Here is a 20,095-nt window from a genome sequence, read left to right on the forward strand (position 1 = left end):
GATACATCAAATTCTTAATTTATGAGGTGCAATTTTTACGATCTGACTGTGACCGTGCCCCATATCCCTTCATTGTCCCCTCCCTGGGCTGAGAGTAAAACCATCCAATCCGCTGGTAACAGCACTTCTTTTTGTGTTTGTATTGGTTGATTATTTTTTTTATTTCTGTCTTGGCTTTTTTCACTTTTTCTTGCATGCTCTTGTGGCAAGAACTTTCTCTTCTAATTGAAAGCAGTTCGATGATGGCGGGCGATAAGCCATCGGTGGAGCGGTGGTGCGGCGGAGCGGTGGCAAAGCATCCAGCTGGGCATCTTTTGATGGACCGGCTATGGCGATGGATGGACCGTGGACCGTGGACCGGGGACCGTGGACATGGACGTAGATGTGGATGTGGAACTGGTTGACTCTTTGGATGCGGCTGTGGCATCAGCGGAGTGGATGAGTGGATGAATGGCAATCCACAATGTAGTAAGACATTTCTTATGCCCCGGCTATAATGGGAACTTTATGCAGCCGGAGGCATTTTATCTCTCTCTCGCTCTCTCTCTTTCTGCGATTTGAATACTGGACAAAAAAAGTCAGAGTCGTGGAGGGGCCGCGCACCGCGGAGCCGGCGATAAGCGCCAACAAGTTAAAAAATAAATAATAAATATTTAAAAGTAGAAGAGTATCGAGGGAGATCGGGGCACAGATGGAGGAGTGGCCGAGGAGGGGGGCAACAAAACTGCCACTACGAGACCGAGTGAATGAAAGCCAACAGAGAACTGGTCGCTTGCCTGGGAACACTCTTTGCTCTGGGTCTTGGCTCTGGCTCTGGCTCTGGCTCTGTATTTTTCTTCTTTTTTTTTGGTGAGCAACTCTGTGGCACGGCACAGCTTGGCGTCTCGTATCGGCATCTCCGTTTCTTTCGGCTTCTAATGGCAGCCGTGAGGTGAGAATCGATTTAGTTCGGTTTACGACGATCAAAGATACAAACGCGAAAAAGTTTCTATTTGGTGTGTGCGGCATATTCGAACAGGCCACAAGGAGAGCCCAGCCCCAGGAGCCACGAGGAGTCACGAGGAGCAACACCCACTCAAACAGAGAGTACCAAGAAAACTCTTCGCGAAAGTCCAGCCCAGACCAGACCAGAGTCCGCCTCCAGCTACTTAATTGAGGCAGGTGTTAATCACATTACAAATTGCACTTTGGTTAAATCAATTTCCGTTTTTGCGCAAAAGATCGGCGAACAAATTGATTATTATTAATCGCCCGACTGCCACAGTTGGCCAAGTGAGCGTGGCCAAAAGAAACATAACGCTTCGACGGCCATCCGGAAAATTTCTCTCAAAACAGCCACTTCCTGGTGGTTTCTAGCGGATGGAGGAGGGGGAGAGGAGGCTGAGGGCTGAGGGAAAAAGCCATGGGCCTTATGCAAAACTAGATATCTGACAGCCCAGAGCCTCGGCTAATTTCATAATTGGTTAAACAATTAAAAGTGCTTAGGATAGTGCAATCTCCGATTTTAAGAATTGCCAGTTTTCCGAGCTTCAAATCTTTGAGTTATTTGGACCTCACATTCCCAAACCCCGGCATTTCTGCTTCCCAACTCCTCTGGCTGGCAAACAGCTGAGAGCCCCCCGGTAACAGTTTTGGAGCTGCACACTCGAGAAATACCATAGTTTATTACACAGAGAACTGCCAGTCTTGACGCCTGTTATGTGGCCATTGAAGCATATAAAGTGATCCGCATTGCATCAAATCAGCAAAAACGAATCAAGACATAAGCAATGCAAAGAAAAGCTATGTTTGGGGTTGTCCAATGCCATAGATACCCTCAAAGATCAGCTATAAGAAATATTATCCTACATATAGGAATTTAAAGAATAAACTGGCAACGTGCATTCCCCATTGATTGACTGGGAATGACTGGGATTTCTCCAAGATTAGAGCTGCTCCAGTCTGCAGTCTTCACTCCAACTAATTCCCAAGTCAATTAGTATTCCAATCACACCACATAATTAATCAACTCTCCGCGTAAAAGGGTATGAACATAGCGGCAAGCACTTAACCACTCGTGCGCAGCCAGCGTAAAGCGTGAATTAAATAAAAAATGCAGAAAAAGTGCAAAACAAGAAACAATAACACAAAAATACATAAGCGAAAAATGTGATAAATATGGTTTGGCGATAAAAAAATTTGTAGTTGTAGCTAATTTTTGGGGTATACTGGGGTATATACTTTATAAGGAGATCTCACCACCAAAATAAGTGCAGTTTTGTACCATTAATATTTCTAGCTATGAAAGAAATAGGTATTCCTATAGTCGTTGCGTAGTATTGTTTGTTGCATTCTTACCTTTTTTTTATTGAAATTAGCTGTGGGCAGCCCCAACATAGCAAAATAAAATTGAATAATATCTCTTTTTTGCTGAAATGCTTCTGTTTTTGTTATCGTTGCTGATGTAATCGATTGAATCAAATCATAACAGAAATAGCAGTAAAAACATGAATGATTTATCAAGATTGCTGACCCACAACATTGTAACTTCGTCGATAATTAAGTTTAATTAGACAGCTTATTGATTAAGCCATGTTTTTCATAATTTATGTGGCCCCAAGGTGGGAGAGTAGTGCAATCCATCCATAATTTGCAGCCATGAAATATGCAAATATGAATCAATTTGATACACGATTATGCCTAGATGTATTTGTGAATGCCGTGATCTTTTGCAGAACTTTGCCGAATGCTTGGAATGTTGCAGCCATCATTTTTGATGGTGGTGGTGGTCCTGCTGCTCCTAGCGACATTTTCCCAGTCCCTTCATCTGGAAAATGCCAGCAGCAAGCCACCCACCAAGGAGCTGCCCCGCCCGCTGATCCCACTCGAGGAGGAGGAGGAGGCCCACATGGACGCTGAGATTGAGATGGGAACATTCCAGAGAGAGCGCAATGGACGCTCACGTCGCCCCACCCTGATGGATGTGGCATTGCAGCAGAGCGTGCGGCAAGGACTGGACGCCATGGCCGAGCTTTATGGCCGCATCCAGCCGGAGATACTGCGAAATGGTGTGTATGTGTGGTAGTCCGACCTAACCTTCATTCCAATCCTTGAACATACCGCAAAAGGTCAAACCCTGCAGGACAATCATCCGGCCGCGATGCTCTCCCGCTTCAATGCCCCCACCGTGGACACCGAGCGGCGGGAGATGGCCGCCTATGCCACCATAGCAGCAGCCAAGGCCTTTCGCAAAAAGTAAGTTTCAGGGGGTGGCACATGCAGATACAGTGGGTGGTGCGACTCCTAAGAGTGGCTGAGTGGCTGATGTGCTGTGGGTGTGAGTGTGGGTTGCTGTGGTGCGGCATAAGTTCATCAGCCGCAAATATGTATGTGGCGATGACATATGAAAAAAGTTATTCGCAAAAGCGAGGCGCATAATTAAAAACCGAATCGATTTCATCAAACGAGGGTGGGATGAAGAATAGAGAGAGTATACGAGTACGAGTGAAATATTCCACTTTAATTAATTGCATAATGTTGGGAATGTTCCTTGTAGTGATCCTTTATCTTTATGAGTATCATCTTCATAGATGAAATACGGACAAAATGTCTGGTAAATCAATTGGGACTCCAATACATGTCTGGTCCTAGAGCTCCCTGTCGAAAAGTGCATTCCAAACGAACATTTTGAAACTATCCAATAGGAAAGGATGGGTAATTGTGCTCTATGATTCTTATTAGGTTAGGCACTAAATTAAGAGGCTCTTAGTAGAGGTTCTTAGGTCCCTGCTCAATAGATTTTTTTACCATATCGCTGCCTTTTTTATGGATTTCTGGGTGTGCTTCCCCATTAGGCAAATATTTAACCCTTCCAAAACTATAGCCGAAACTTTGTGTGCTGCCCTCGATTGTGTCCGGCAGGAGAGCGGCATGCCGCACACTCGAGCTGCTTGGCCGCGGGCAATCTAATGCAAAACCAACAGTTACAACAACAAAAAGAGCCAAAGACATAGACAGAGACAGAAAAAGTGAGCAATATGACTCGTATTATTGAGTTGAGGAAGCCTCCCCTGCGGTACATACGAGTAGGTACGGTACCCCCTGTGCGGAGCCCCTGTCCGTCCGGCCATTCCTTCTCCTACCAATTACCGTTGGCAACTTTCTCGCTTGATTAACGAGTTCTACGGCATCCATGGCAGCGGAGGCACAGCACCAGCAGAGAGCAGAGAGCAGCCAAGCCATGGCTAATGAGTTGGAGTTGGGAATGGAATGGCAGTGGCAGTGGAAGTGGCATGGCCTGGAAGTTGGCTCAAGTGGAAGTGCGACCCCCGCCCCATCAGCAAAAGTGCTCCAAAATGAAGCGAAAATCGACCGGCAGCAAAAATCGTAGCCAAAACGATGGGACTCGGGCGGGGAGTGTGCCCGTGTCTGTGTCTGTGGCTGTGGCTGTGACTGCTCATGACTAAGAGTCAACTTTCACTTTGACATTGAAATGCCGGATAATTGCAAGACAAGCCAACAGACCAGACCAGATCGGGCCAGGCTAAAACAAGTGATGGCAGGGGATAGGCGAAGGTAAATTAAAGACGCCAGGGTTAAATGACCTCTTTGAAATAAGCAACGGAAATGGCAGTCGCCACCATCTCTGACTGCGACTTTAATGCACCTCCGACTCGGACTCCGACTCTAAGCGAAGTTTTTCCAGTTTTTTCACTGGCAAAGTTTTCACTTTTCACAACGGGTTGGGTTTCCAGCTTGTGGCTGTGGAAAATCCATGCGATTTTCCACACACAAACTCATAAAACGCATTAACTCGAAACAAAGTCGAGAACTTTCACCCAAAAAGACAGGCAATCTCCACAGGTGGGGTCCATTTGGCAGCTCGTTTTGGGAACTCCAGATGGAGGGGCCACAGGTGACGGGGCTCAGGTGCAATGAGCTCTGACCGAGCCAAATGCAAAGCTCTCAAAAATACATTTATGTAATTGCAATCAATGAGGCGACACCACATCGAACCGTCCAGACAAAAGATGCTGATGGCCATAACTGTGGGGAATGTTTGTCCAATGGCTGTCCAATGGCTAAAAAATCAAATTACGAAATGGCCAACATGTTGGGTTTAATTAAATATCAACAAATATCAACAGATACCTACCTACCAGCCATTCAGCAGATGATGATGATGTGGGGCTCGTTAGTAGTGCCAAAAGCAGCATTTAGCCAAATTAGAAGCCAAAGAAAGCGATTGAGCGAACGTGACAAGAAACGTTAGAAAAAAAAAACTCAAGAAAATTGCCAGTATCGTATCCGGAGATAAAGATACTCTCAAATGCAGTACTATCTCGAAGTACTCAGCACTCAAAGCATTACTCAGAACGCCATACACTAGAGATGTATTCCAAAATCAGACAAGTAAAGGCAAAGTAGAGAGAGAATAGCAGACAAAGGGATAAAGCGATAGAATGTCATAAATTTGCATCGTAAGGATTAATATATTTGCTCAGTAAATATTCGAAATTTCTACTGAATACAAAACTTAGCTTCATCTGCATACATAATCCGCGTACACGTGACTTTATTGCAGTGATGTTCCAAGTACAGACGATATACATACATATGTACAATAGATCTCCAGCTTACTAGCTACAAGGAAAAGAAGTATCGTATCCTAACAGTACAACCAGATAGCTTTAAAGCTTCGTTACTAGTTTGTATAGACGCTCCTACTCCTACTACTAACAGACCGACCCACATCTCCATGGCCGTATTGACTGATCGAGAGAACACACATAAAATCTAAATATTGGAAAAGCTTTCTTTGCATCGCAGTGCTCTGAACGAAATAACAGTACCCTCTTCAAGGGTATTGGTGGGCATAACCAAATCTAAGCAAATCGAAGTTTCGCCCTCCCTCTCGCACCCACCCCAGCACTACCATTGGAAGCTTCGCATTCGGTATTCGCAATTTGATTACATCAAACGGTGGGGGAGAGCAGGGGGGCAGCAGCAACAAAAGAGCGAAAGGCAAAGCTAAACACAAAGCTCCAGACGGGCGACTGAGGCGAAGACGCAGACGCAGACGTAGACAGCGGACTTTGACAACGACGGCGACGGTGACGGCGACAGCGACGACTACGACGACTTCCACTGATATGCTGGAGAAGAAAAGAAAGAAACAGAAAATGAAACACAAACATGACGCGACTTTCGTTTTCTACCAGCGTCGACGTCGAGCATCGAATTCGAATTCGGCCTCAAGCTTCCCAGCCATACGAAAGTTTTTGTAATTTTGTATTGTGGATTTTTGTTGCTGTTGTTTTCGTTGTCGTCTGTGCAGAAAGTTCAATGAACGCTGTCGTGGCTGTGGCTGCGGCTGCGCTTTTTGTTACTCCTACACACACACATTTGTAGATATACACACATGCCTACATATCTACATATACTATATATTTATACATACATATGTACCTATGCATCTGTGATCGAGATTGCGCATACGCTGCCTGAACGCAAGGCAAAGGGCTTTTGGCTTTTTATGGACTTATTTTATTATTAACACAATACCAAAAATAGCTTTATAAATAAATTGTACAGCGGGCAATGACAAACAAAGCTCAAACAAAGCCTGGGAAAACATTTCCACTTTCACCTGCCAAATGGCCTGAAGGAAAACCGGAAAAACGTGCCGAAACGATTATACACTAGCACTTGCACATCCTCCCAAGAGCAACCCACAATCAAAGTTAATTTACTAATTGTCCATCTCAAACATCAGTGAAAATATCTAGAAGATTGATTGATCGACAGATCACAGGATAATTATGGCCCGGACAGGAAGTAGAAATTGCTAACAATTGGGAGTCCAAATTAAGAGAAAGTTTGAGAGTTTTCCAATTTCCTGTGATAGATTAAATGCATTTTTTGGATAGATCATAGATTGCTTAATTGGAGTTGTGCGATAGAATAATCATTTTTGCCTTGATATCTTTATGTGCAGCATTTTTTGGATGTAGGCCAGATAAAACAATTTCTGTTAAAATTCTTTTGTATTTCTTGAGTCATTTAGGTTGCAAAAAAGCTCATTATCACTAAACTTCTGACTTACAACAAAAATATAAATACTCAGACGGTTACCCGTACTAATACAATGCGAAAGCTCTGTTGCACAAAACCATTAATGGAAACATTGCTGAGTCATATTTCCTAAAAGGACATCGTTATCGAATAGAACAGAAATATAGATGGCTTTTCATTCACAAGAAATCCCAAAACGGCTCAGATACTCTGAAAACGCTTGGTTTCGGATAAATAATTATCCATAATTATTTAACAATATTTATTGGCACTTTGCTACTTCGATAAATATATATGTATCTACAACTAGGGAACAATCTGCAAAAAAAGTGACCCTGTATTATGGATAACTTTCCCACAATTAAATTGTGCGATTATACCCTATGTGACACTGCATGTTTCATGACCAAGTGATTATACCCCCCAAAGATTCAAACGAAATGAAAATCAACGAAAAAAAAAACAAAAACAACCTGCTAATAAATGTGGCAAATGGAAAGCAAAGGCGAGTAAATTAAAGCCAGCGGCAAGCTCGGCGATTTCTTATGCGTTTTCCCGCCTCGAAAAAACCTGCACTCTCACACTCTCAGTCACAAAACACACAGCAGACAACGCAACTTGCTTTAATTCGTGGATGGTGGATCCCAATTTGATGCCGCCGCCAGCAGTGGAGCAGCGAGCTGCGGCCCGCGAACCCGTTTCCACCAACTCCGCTCGGAGCTCGGCTCTGGCGGAGTGGAGCGTTTTATAAATAGAAGCCGGCGACGGTGTCAGGCAGCACTCGAATACGAAATTTGAGCGCAGCCATGTCGTGGAAGCCAGATCCATTAGAGCCTAGTAGGCAGCCAGGATGATGTCCTGAGATCCTAGTACTATCACTCGACTCTGTCTCTCTTTCCGTCTGCCTCTATCTCGACAGCTTCCAGCACATCGATGAGCTGGCCCGCCAGTCGCACGCCCAGAAGATCTCCCTGCGCCGCACGGCCCTGGAGGGCCTCTGTCCGCCCCGGGATCCACCGCCCTGCATGCCCGCCTCGGAGCGGTATCGCACCCACGATGGCACCTGCAACAACAAGCGGCGACCGCGCTGGGGCACCGCCCAGATGCCCTTCAATCGGTTCCTGCCGCCAGAATACGGCGATGGTGTGGACACTGTCCGCAGTTCTACGGATGGAAGCCCGCTATCCTCCTCCCGGTTCGTGAGTCTGCTGGTCCATGGAGCAAGGGAGGGCGAGGCACCCTTGACCCTGATGATAGCCCAGTGGGGGCAGATGCTCGACCACGACATGACCTCCACGGCTCAGCCACGGTAAGCCAAACTATTGTTAATCTTTCACAGCTTTCTAAGATTTTCGTTGCTCTCTTGGCAGCTCCATCAATGGCTCGATTCCCAGCTGCTGTGGCGGCAAGGACTTCCATCCCGCCTGCTTCCCCATCAAGGTGCCCCTGGACGATCCCTGGCTGGCCCCACTCAAGGTGCGCTGCCTCGAGTTCCTGCGTTCGGCTCCGGCCCAGCGACGCGACTGTGTCCTGTCCTGGCGGGAGCAGACCAACCAGGTCACGTCCTACATCGACGCCTCGCCCATCTACTCGAACAGTGCCAAGTCCTCGGACAATGGACGAGTGTTCCGCCACGGCCTCCTCATCTACGGACGCGGAGATCCCGCCGAGGATGTCTGTCAGCGTGGAGCCATAGCCACCAAGTGCATCCGTTCCGGGGATGGCCGAAGCGGAGAGCAGCCCGGCCTTCTGGCCATGCACCATGTTTGGGTGGGCGAGCACAACCGCATTGCCCTGGAGCTCAGCGAGATGAATCCGCACTGGAGCGACGAGAAGGTCTACCAGGAGACGCGGCGACTTGTGGGCGCCATGTTCCAGCACATCACCTACCGCGAGTTTCTGCCCGTCGTCCTGGGCCGCGAGGTGTGCCGTCTCTTCGACCTGGACCTCCTCTCGACGGGCTATTACGAGCGCTACAGCTCCAAGGTCAATCCCACGGTTGCCAATGCCTTTGCCGCAGCTGCCTTCCGCTTTGGACACTCCCTGGTCCAGAACTCCTACACGAGATGCGATCGCCATCACAATGTGATCAATAATAGTGAGTCATCCTCTGGTATCCTTTGAATGTTCCCAACTTATTTTTGCCTCCTCCTCCAGATGTCAGCCTCCATGAGGAGTTCCAGCGAGGAGATATTGGTTCGGCGGGCTCCCTGCATCGCCTGCTCAGAGGCTTAGCCTCCCAGCGTGCCCTCAAGCGGGACGAATTCATTACCCCGGAGCTGACCAATCATTTGTTCCAGACGGCCGGCTTTCCCTTTGGCCTGGACCTGGCTGCCATCAACATACAGAGGGGCAGGGATCATGGCATAGCCCCGTATAGTGCCTGGCGAGTGCCTTGTGGCCTCACTCCCATCCACAGCTGGGATGATTTTGGTAATTATTCCGGCTCTCATTTCCCGCTTCAATCTTTCAGAGATTCATCAATGAACTTCCTTTACCCATAGCCAACGTAGTCGGACCGGAGTCGGCCAAGCGTATTGGCCACGCCTACCGCAGCGTCCACGATATCGATCTATTTGTGGGCGGCATCGCGGAACGTCCGGTGGTGGGTGGCCTGGTGGGTCCGACCTTTGCCTGCATCATTGCCCAGCAATTCAGCAACTCCCGGCGGGGCGATCGATTCTGGTATGAGAACGGAGGCTTCGAGAGCTCCTTTACGCCCGCCCAGCTGCACTCGCTGCGACGGGTGTCCCTGGCGCAAGTCCTCTGCCGGACAGTGGGTGGAGGTACCCTCCAGCCGCACATCTTCATACCCGCAGAGTTCACGGACAACGAGCGTCAGAACTGTGGAGTGGACAGCCTGGCACCCATCGATCTGAGCCCCTGGCTGGAGCAGGATCCGTTTGAGGCTGGAGGACATCACCAGCAGCCTGATCAGGTGTTCCCTATCGGACAACCAGAGCTGGGCTCCCTGCAGATCATCAAGGAGGAGAAGGCTGGCTTCTCCAATCGCGTGAAGCCAGTCAGGCCTCAGGTGGAGGTCAGTGCCAATTCGGCCAGTGGCTTCCATCGCCCCAGCAGTGGCAACATCACAAAACTAAGCGACAAACTCGACCTGAAACGCAAGACACTGACGACCAACAACAACAATAACAATCGTAGGGTGACGCCAACCCGAAAGACAGGAAGCGGGGTAAACAACAAACTGGACAAGTCCCCCAAAATAACACTGAACATCAAGAACGTGAACGTGCGAAGGCCAGACCAGGGTACGGGTCTCAAGCGCAGGGTAATCATCAATAATGTCCCCATCGAACTGAGGCATGCCGCGGGCGGGAATGCAACTGGTTCGGATGCAATAACAGAGACCGAAGACGGGGACCAGGACGTGGACGTGGACACGGACGTGAACGTAAACTTAGACGAGGACGTAGTAGAACTGCCAGAGCTACGGAGTACTGAACCACTGAAACCGGATAAAACCGACCCAAAAGACGCAGACCGACAGCCACTGACAAACGTGACAACTGCTCAAAAAGACGACGTAGACACCTCCATTGACCCACTAAGACAAAAAACAGACGACATGAAGGCCCCGAAACGTGTCTCAAGGAAACTTGCACAGGGGACAAAATCACAGGACAAGACAGCTGACTTTCGACTGCTGCACGTACAACGCAATCGAACCACAACCGAGACCACTGCCACCACAGCCAGCCTGGGACGATCGACACTACTGACCAAGGCGCCCAAGACGAACAAGACCACGAAACGCGGAGTTGAACTGAGACAGTACCAGAGTAGACCGATCTATACGAGACCCCAGAAGGTGGTCGTCAACGGACCGAACGCCGACCAGTACGAGATCGAGATCAACATACGACAGACGAACAAAAGTCCACAGACTCGACCCTCTTCTACGGCGGACTATGCCGAGTACACGACTGTCTACAAACCGTACAACACGAACCACAACTACGACCCACACTACGGGGAGTACGCCAGCACCACGCCCATTCCCAGCTACAGTTACTTTCAGCCGCAGGCCCAGGAGCTCAGCACACAGTCGCACAGGACGAAGCCACCTACGATTATTTACCTGAACGACAGTGACGACAGACGACAGACCACTACTCGAGCACCGAACATATTCCAGAACTTTCTGACCTTTGCCACCAGCGGCTTCAATCCGCTCGGCAATCGACATCCCTCTCCCACGCCACCGACTCCGATCTCCCAGCCCCACAAGGAGCGGCCCCACTACGAGAATACTGTGGTTAACAGTCCCCTGAATGTGGGAACCTCCCACATCATTGCGGGTCCAGCGTACCCTCCTAGACCGTCTTCGGTTCACTCGTATCCCGTCTCCACCGGCTCCCAGATAGGCGCCAATCATCAGTCGTATCCTGTGTCCACCAGCTCCCAGATAGGCGGAAGCCCACATTCGGGCTATATACATGCCTCCAGCAGCGCCGTGAGTGCGGGCAACTTTGGGAGCATCTCGGGGGTGGCCAGTGCCAATGGAGCCGACAGCACATTTAGCTTTAACATACGACCACGTCCCAGTCCCGAGGTCAGTCCGGTGTTTAGCTCTTATCCACGTCCGCAAAGTCAGAGTGGCGGGGGCTACGGCTTGACTGGACAGTCGCCTTATAGGCCAGACTATCAGCCAGGTCAGAGCGAGCTGTATTACGATCGAGAGCTTAGCTCCAACAGTAATACGAGTCCGTTCTCCAGCTCCAGTTCCGGTCACAGACCACAGACGCTTACGCATACGCACACACAGACTTTTTACGGACGGACGCCGGAACTGAAGGAAGCAGGACCAGACAGCATCAAACACAACCATAGCAATGACAACGGCCTAATCAAAACCGAGAACAAATTGTACCTACAAGACTACGACTATGTGAGCCGCACTCTCTCCAATATTACCAAGGACGAGAGCACACAAGACGACAACGACAACGACAACGACGACGATTACGTATACGACGAGGACGAGCCCAGCAACGACCTGGACAGAACAGACAGCACTGGGATGTCGACCAAGAAATACGACAAGGACGGCTACTTGAGACCACAACTGACGCTGGACGCCACAGACAACAACAGAACTACAACGAACGCCACAGCACTGGACGACAACTACGTACTGCACATGCTGGAGAACAAGACTCAGAGCCACTATGTGACGGAGATTCCCAAACCCATGCTGTCCACCTCCACGCGGAGCATAACCAACAGCAAGGTGACCGTTTTCCCGGACAGCCTAGGCAAGCAGTTGGGCAATGACATTCTAGCCGACGAGGCGGACGACTATGACGACGACAAGACAGGGACTGGAACTGAAACTGCCAATGGCGCCCTGCAGAAAGCTCAAAAGCTCAAGCAGCTCGCCAGCGTGGCCTTTGCCCCGATCACAGTCCTAACCAAGCCTGACAGACCCGATAACTGGGTCATCTATAACAAGGCCAGTGAAGAGCCGCCGTTGCCTCAACCGCCGACCCTTAGCTTGGATGTGGCGCCTACCGGAGAGGTTCCCACTCCCATACGTTTTTTTAACAATGGATGGAAGAAACAAGATCTGAAAGCAATCCCGGAAACAGCGCCGCCTTCAACCACAAAAACGGACACACCGCAGACAGCAACAGAAACAGAAACAGACATCACAACGGAGCAGGCGGGGGCTAGTGGCGTGGGAGAAGAGGAGGGAGGAGAGTCAACCACTGTGGCAGCATCTGAGAGCAACTAGTAATGCCAAATAAGCCCTAGATTACTTAACATTTATTAACTTATTTAAATTATAAAATCACGAAATAAAGTGCAACCATCATTCATTTCATTAGTCGTTGAATCAAAATAAAGTGAAGAATCTTGTGGAGATAATGGTTTTTATCCCCAATCGGCCGACTAATTATTTCAATTAAATAAAACTCGGCGCAGAAATAAAATTGCGATATGTTCTTTAATGCGTGACATCCAAATTGCAAGTGTGGCTTGCCTGCCCTTTACATTGCCGCTCCGATCGCTAAGCGCAGCTTCGCTCGGCCGACGTCGGTAGGCAGACGCAAAGCGGAGATAGCGAAGAGCGAGCTGGCAGAGAGCGTTTAGCAGGGCAAGCAAGCGCAAAGCTTTAACAAACAAATGAGTGACATAGACATAAGTAACAAACAAAATAAGCGGCTGAGGGCCAAGAATTAGGTGCTATTTGGTAAGCAGCTAATCGGCTGGGTTCTGCTCCGAACATTCACCCCCCGTTGGAAGGCAAAGGCTTTCAACAGATCCATCCTGAAGGGGCAGAACCGCTATTTTTCCAACGGCCCTCTTGAAGATGCTTGCTTGGGCGCAGCTGGCGGCTACGCTGGGATGCTCGTCGAACGCAGCAATCGGCGCTTCTTTACGAAGGCGGCTTGTCGTGATTACGTCTTGATCATCGGGAACCTCTGTAATTGCATAGAATGGCAGGAAATTTGGCAGTGTAGAAATTGTTGAAAGTTGAATTTCATTTAGCGTGGATATGTAGGTTTTTAATATATTGAAAAGTTCGCGCTGCAGTTCCTGATTCTCCGATCGCAGTTTTTCCACTTGCACCTGGCACTCGAGCAGCTGCTTCCTGCATTGCTGCTCTAAGTTTTGGTACTCCAGCGTTGTGGCCCGAAAATCGTCATTAGAGATGGAGGAGGAATTTTCAAAAGCGGCTAAAACTGCACGCTTATTCTCCGAGCTATCAATGCTTCCTGACACTATCCAACCAAGTTTTGTCTCCTGCAATGTTGGCAATTGGTCTGATAGTCGAATCTGTCCGACGCACATTAAATCGAAGAACAAACCACCACCTATCAACAGATCGATACGTTGGGGCTTGGAGAAATTAGGATCAGCTAGTTTTAGATTATTCGGCATGGGCCAATCCTTTGCGTCTAGGCCGAAGTTAGGCTGCATTTCCGTAATTGAGTTGGTGACAATTGCAGCGAAGGAAGCTCGATAGCTTGCGTCCTGGGATTGTACAACTATATGTACAGACTTGCTCGAAGGTAGAATGGAATCTCCGATTCCAGAGATGTGAACATAAGACGAGCGATGATCCAACTGCAACTGATCAGCAAGTCTAGATGTTACGAAGTTTGCCTGTGATGCAGAATCCAAAATGGCACGACATGGGATAAGTGCTCCATAACGATCTGTTACATGGACGAGGGCAGTAGGTAGCAACACGTTCTGGCTAGGCTGAGATTTCTGGATCGAGGGGGGAGGGCTAGAACACCCGCTTGCTAGAAGCACAGTCGCGGCCTCTTGCTGGATCGATTCCTCGGCCGGTGAAGAGGAAGATGAAGCACCCGTTCCCGATGGAATGTGGAGTAGCGTGTGATGTTTGGCCTGGCAATGCCTGCAAAGTCCTGACCTGCACCTCTGCAATTCATGGCCTTTGTTGAGGCAGTTCAAACACAAGCGGCTCTTCTTTGCTTCTTTGTATCTTTCAAACGCAGAGAGATTCAGGAATGCCTGACATCTAGATATGTAATGCTCGGAGGAATTGCAATGGTTACATATGGGGTTAGGATGGTCGTTACTGGAGGTGATAAGGGTGACAGGTTTGTCTTCTCCCACCTGTTGACTAGGACTTGTTGCCATGGCTGATCCCAAATTCTCCAGCATCCGACATCTCGCTTCCAAAAATGAGGCCATGCTTGACCACCGAGGCAATCCTGACGTCGGCAAGTTCTCTTCCCATTTCTCCTTTGTTTTGTGGTCCAGTTTCGTGCCTATGATGTAGATCAGCAACCCATCCGAAATCTCCTGCGGGGTCGCCAAGGTCTGAAGTGCACGCAAGTGCGAATTGATTTTGTCGCTGAGCGCGCGCAAGCCGATAGCTGAGCCTTTCTCCACCCCTTGCAGCCCGAAAATAGCCTTGACGTGTGCCTGAAAATGTAACAGTTTATTATCGAATCGCAACATTAGCAAATTCAACGCCTTGTCGTAATTCTCCTCAGAAAGTTCCAAGGAACGAATCGTATCCAGCGCAGCACCATCTAGACATCCACGAAGATATTGGAATTTTTCGATGATTGGGATACGATGGTCTTTGTGCACCATTGTCGAGAACATCGAGTGGAATTCTGGCCAATCCATGTAGTTCCCACCGAATCGCGGAAGCTGCAACTCGGGCATTCGAGAACGACCTATACTATTATAGGCGAACAACGACGAATTCCCCTCGAGAGTATGCCGAGCTGTTGAATTGGCAACATTTACCGTGCGAGCAGCCATCAACTCCCGCGACAGCCTGGACCTAACCTTGACATAAACATTCGCAAAGTCCAGCCGGGCATCATGGGCTAACTGCAGGAAATCCAACCTTTCAAGGCTCGTTTGAGCGGCATCGAAATCCGCATTCATTCGCTCAATTTGCTCTAAGCGAGCTTGAAGTTCTGCCTCATCTAACTCGGCAAGCTCTTCCTTGGTGAGAAAGCGATCCATGGCCTTTAGTTGGCGCGCGACGGACTCGGCCTTGTGCTTGTAGAAATCAACATCACTCGGCATTGCTGCGTTCGCGACATTGGTAGGCTCAGGTGCTGCCATGTTGAGGTTTTAAAAGAGTCACTCAGCACGACCGAAAAAGACACCCTGTATACGTATAAACGTGCGAACCGAAAGTAAAGGGATTACAGCTAATGCCTTTAGCTGTGCGGCTGTGCGAGCTGTCCGATTCCGCTTTGTACTTCGCTTGTGTGTATTAGTGAGTTCGCTGCACTGCACTGACCGAATTGTCGCGACAGAGAAATTAATATCCAGCAATGCGTGTATGTAGGTGTATGTAAGTATGTTTTAGCACCGAATTGTGCTTAACCGCCGAAAATTTTTTAAGGCTAACGAATGTCGATCGCGAATGATAATTAATTGACACTGCAACTCAGAGATCACGTCGGGGTCACCAAATTTTATGTGGAGATAATGGTTTTTATCCCCAATCGGCCGACTAATTATTTCAATTAAATAAAACTCGGCGCAGAAATAAAATTGCGATATGTTCTTTAATGCGTGACATCCAAATTGCAAGTGTGGCTTGCCTGCCCTTTACATTGCCGCTCCGATCGCTAAGCGCAGCTTCGCTCGGCCGACGTCGGTAGGCAGACGCAAAGCGGAGATAGCGAAGAGCGAGCTGGCAGAGAGCGTTTAGCAGGGCAAGCAAGCGCAAAGCTTTAACAAACAAATGAGTGACATAGACATAAGTAACAAACAAAATAAGCGGCTGAGGGCCAAGAATTAGGTGCTATTTGGTAAGCAGCTAATCGGCTGGGTTCTGCTCCGAACAAATCTATTATGAAAGAAGTGATAATCCGGTAAACCTAGCCAAGGAAGATTCGGAAGCAGGTCAAGGATGGAACACATCTAGAACTCGTCTCCTCACTTACAGCACATGGAGCATGGATTTCAATGTAGTATTCACAGTGCCAAAAATGTAACAATTCTTGGTTTGTACTTTATTACAATATATGCAAACTAAAACTAAAACTATTCATTCATAGAACACACAGACACACGAATGCTTAACTATGTATAAGTAGGTGTTTGTTTCCCCAGGGGCGTGTGCTGCCACTCCCCGGTGTTGCCCTGTTTCGACATTAATTTCTTATTTCGGCATGTCCAGTATAGAATACCTAAACAGTACAATATAATATAGTATAGTAATATGATTTTGGCGCAAACATTGCTCTGCTGTGCGCAAGTAGTGTACAAGTATAAGTAATTTGGTTACCATTGTAAATGGTATTATTATCAACATCATCATCAAAGTACAATTACAATTTCTATGTATATTTGCTATATAATAAATTAGGCTTGTCACCGATCTATCTGCCTCTAGTCGTTAGGTATAAAAAAATAACTAAGCAGTATAACAACATAATTTACACTTTATGCTACAACACTTTGGGGTATTTGAATATGAAATTGCAGTATTTGAACTTCCTAGACGCAAGCAAATTAAAACATTCTACTAAAAGTACATCGTGAATATAACCGGTATACGGTATCCGTTATCCGGTATACGGTATCCACATTCTGCTATCCTATCGTCAGCAAATTTAACTAGTTAACCTGTGCTCTTCTCCTTCATTGGTATTTACAAACGTAGGCGAATCACCTCTGGTGGTTTTTCAGTACGTCGCGTAAATGCAATTTTGAGTTGGTTTCCGTTTTGGGTTTGGGTTTGGGCTTGGTTTGAGGGTCTTGTGCGCAATTCATTACCATCGTATCTGGTGTTTGTACTGCTCATCTATGGCTATGCGTTTGATGGTCTCATAGCCAAGGATAATGCTAAAGGAGAAGGCCGCCGACTGCACCAGGCGGGCGGACAGGCCCTTGAAGAAACAGTTCAATTTCTCCTCCCGCCACAGCTCTCGGAAGGCAAGGCTCATCGAGTCCAATCGATGGACCTAGACAGGAGTGACGACAACATTATGATTTAGATAAGATATTCTATTTATGACTCTGCCGGTGGAGTGGACGGTAGACTCACCTGCAGACGGGCGCGCACTATGTCTAATGGATTTGTTAGTATTGTCGTTGTGAAGCCACCCAAACTGCCGGCCACGCATTGTATGAACAAATGGGATACCCAAACGGGGCAGATGCGACAGAGTTCGTCTGGAATGAAGAGCAATCCAAATTGAATTAATCTTATCTGGCTAATGGAGGCACTTTGGGGGCTGACTCACCCTGATATAGATGATAGAAGGCCCACCACATTGCCGAATTGGGTACATAGGCCATGAGGCTGGCCACATAGCCTCTGTAGAAGCCGCGCAGACCATCGCGACGCATTATCTCCCGTCCGATGTCCATGGAAATATGGAGGCGGCTGCGGCCGGGCCATGATTTAATACCCAACGGATTAATATCTACCTTGGCTCCGGCATGCGCCGACATGCCCAGAACCATGGCATGCTGTGATATAACATCGAAAGGAACTATGATGGTCTGACCCACCAGCGAGGCGCATCCACCTCCGGCTAAAGCTTTTACACGGTGCCCGGCACCCAGGTCGGTGAGAAGGTGTCGCACGCCTTCGTAGGTGCTGATGTAGAAGACGCCCGACACAATTTGCACCGACGATATCCAGAAGCCTCGATACAGTCCAGGAACACCCTCGGAGCGGTAGATTTTCATGGCACAATCCACCATGCCCTTGTAGACATCGCTCTTGTGCTGCACCTGGAGCTGCGTCTTGATAACGGTCAGCGGGAACAGACAGCAGCGCACCGAGAACGAGCTGAGCATGGAGAGCGGAAAGAACTTGGTTTTGTTCATCATGTTCCATTCGATTGTGCGTATGTATGGAGATCCGTCCACCCCACTCGTCGTGCCGCCGGCGCCACCGGACGGCACAGTGAGCCGTGTATTCGTTTCCGCCATGGTGCTACCTGTCGGACACTGTGCGTCCGTAGTAATACGCTTGCATGCGGGGCAAGTATGTGAGTGATGCCAATGCGGATGTAACGCTTTCTTCTAGGCTCAGCACTGTTCAGAGCATCCTCGGGCATTGACGGCGGGGGCATTCAACCAGCATGACGACTATTATTCACTTAGTTCCCTAGCTATTCTCTCTTTGTTTCCGCTCTGCTCTCGTGTGTGTGTGTGTATCTGTAAAGAACAAAACAACATCTCAGTGTTGACGCAACTCGAACGCATACGCACGAAAATCATTGCAAAGGTCTCAAGGTCGCGCCGTGACAGATTGAATCTTTTTTTGGGGTAAACGCGGCCTCAACCTTTGGTCAGTAGGCAAGGCCAAGGAGGACGTCCGGCGGGAGTTTTGCGTAATCCCAGGGGCTATCTTATCTTCCAGCGACATTCACACATTTGTAATATTAGAGTTTTCATTATATAATGCGCAGACACAAGGCACCACCTGACTGAGTGGCCACCCAACGCCTCACTCCCCCCCACCCTAACAGAAACATTGTGCGTAAACAAAGTTTCAAGGTGGAGTTCTCTGCACGCGCTGCACTGCTTCAGAAATCCTTGGGGTGGGTCTTCCACCTACTCGGCACTTGGATGTTGTTATTGTTTCCTACTCACGCCTGTATTGTATGTTTGGACTTGAATTGTACATATCACAAGATTTATTTTATTATCGATTTATCGCGGAATATCGATAAGATACATCGAAATATACCGTCCAATTTTCAAAATATACCGTAAATATACTGACTAATTCAAGTTCTATTATATATTTTCCTCGTTTTTGATATTCCGTGTGATATTACTAACTATATAGATCTCTCAGCTTTGCCCACATAATTTTATATGATTGCTGAATCAATTTTGTTCAAGATTAACTACATCTAAGTACACGCATGTTTTTTATTGTGACAAAAAAAGGGTGTCAACAAAAATGTTCAACAAAACAAACAGTCGCAATGTTGTGACGTCAGTATTGCCGGTATTTGCAGATTCATTTCGTGTCAACCAGAGTATGGGCATTGGTATACCCTATTTCGTTAATATTATATAAAGTTGCAGCTTTATAGCTTATACTGCAAGCTGCTGTCAAACGTAATTAATAAAGACCATGTCTTAGATTGAATTTTGTTGGCCTATTCATGCATTTGATTAGTTTCTTGTCCATATGTATATACTGATTCCAGTACAAGTTCTTGGTCTCTGCAGACAGACGATGTGCTGCAAAATATCGTTTAAAACCGAGACTATCTAGTTTCTGCATTAATTAGAGCCTGGAATGACACATATTTCCGCAATGGGACTCATTGCTGTCAATCGGGTAATAGAGGTCCTTACCCGATTCAAGTTTGGTTATCGATACTATCGACTGGATGCATGTAGTGCGCGCCAAGTCTAACTTTTTTGAATGTGAGCGACACGGAATTAAATGTTGTCAACCGGGCCATTACCGATTCAAAAACTACGACGAATTCCTCAATTTTGATCTTCCATCAAATATTACCAGTTAAATAGACCGCTTAGCAATGCCCACTTAGTTTTATACGATTATGAATCAATTTTATACTTGACTCGC

General features: G+C 47.7%; 2 protein-coding genes across 6 annotated transcripts; one reads left to right on the forward strand and one right to left on the reverse strand.

Annotated features, from left to right (window-relative positions):
• Positions 1–2,511: 2,511 nt before the first annotated feature.
• Positions 2,512–12,901, forward strand: LOC4800433 (uncharacterized). Its single transcript, XM_033376470.1, has 6 exons — positions 2,512–3,047; positions 3,108–3,234; positions 7,973–8,362; positions 8,424–9,151; positions 9,211–9,486; positions 9,558–12,901. Exons 1-6 carry the CDS (start codon positions 2,726–2,728, stop codon positions 12,806–12,808), a joined length of 5,094 nt encoding a protein of 1,697 aa, XP_033232361.1. The 5' UTR covers positions 2,512–2,725; the 3' UTR covers positions 12,809–12,901.
• A 3,593-nt stretch (positions 12,902–16,494) lies between these two features.
• Positions 16,495–19,228, reverse strand: LOC4800432 (solute carrier family 25 member 44). 5 transcript variants are annotated; one of them, XM_001357673.5, is made up of 4 exons: positions 19,138–19,228; positions 17,775–18,699; positions 17,576–17,703; positions 16,495–17,492 (listed from the first exon to the last, which is right to left on the reverse strand). In XM_001357673.5, the coding sequence occupies exons 2-4, from the start codon at positions 18,469–18,471 to the stop codon at positions 17,301–17,303; spliced, it is 1,017 nt and encodes a 338-aa protein (XP_001357710.2). In that variant the 5' UTR covers positions 18,472–18,699; positions 19,138–19,228; the 3' UTR covers positions 16,495–17,300. The 5 variants fall into 5 exon arrangements, with proteins under 5 accessions (XP_001357710.2, XP_015038673.1, XP_015038674.1 ...); XM_015183187.2 differs by having other exon boundaries at positions 19,103–19,193; XM_015183188.2 differs by having other exon boundaries at positions 18,968–19,187.
• Positions 19,229–20,095: the final 867 nt, after the last annotated feature.

This window comes from Drosophila pseudoobscura, chromosome 2 (assembly GCF_009870125.1).
Source record: "Drosophila pseudoobscura strain MV-25-SWS-2005 chromosome 2, UCI_Dpse_MV25, whole genome shotgun sequence".
Classification (NCBI taxonomy): Eukaryota; Metazoa; Arthropoda; class Insecta; order Diptera; family Drosophilidae; genus Drosophila; species Drosophila pseudoobscura.

What these genes read in the sequence shown, in the direction of transcription:
- LOC4800433 (XM_033376470.1), top strand. Translation starts at nt 2,726, where the DNA reads ATGCTTGGAATGTTGCAGCCATCATTTTTGATGGTGGTGGTGGTCCTG. An exon ending in GCCAAGGCCTTTCGCAAAAA is followed by an intron (nt 3,235 to 7,972) that starts GTAAGTTTCAGG and finishes CTATCTCGACAG; the next exon opens with CTTCCAGCACATCGATGAGC. An exon ending in ACCTCCACGGCTCAGCCACG is followed by an intron (nt 8,363 to 8,423) that starts GTAAGCCAAACT and finishes CTCTCTTGGCAG; the next exon opens with CTCCATCAATGGCTCGATTC.
- LOC4800432 (XM_001357673.5), bottom strand. Translation starts at nt 18,471, where the DNA reads ATGGCGGAAACGAATACACGGCTCACTGTGCCGTCCGGTGGCGCCGGC. An exon ending in CTTCTATCATCTATATCAGG is followed by an intron (nt 17,704 to 17,774) that starts GTGAGTCAGCCC and finishes TCTTCATTCCAG; the next exon opens with ACGAACTCTGTCGCATCTGC. An exon ending in TAGTGCGCGCCCGTCTGCAG is followed by an intron (nt 17,493 to 17,575) that starts GTGAGTCTACCG and finishes ACTCCTGTCTAG; the next exon opens with GTCCATCGATTGGACTCGAT.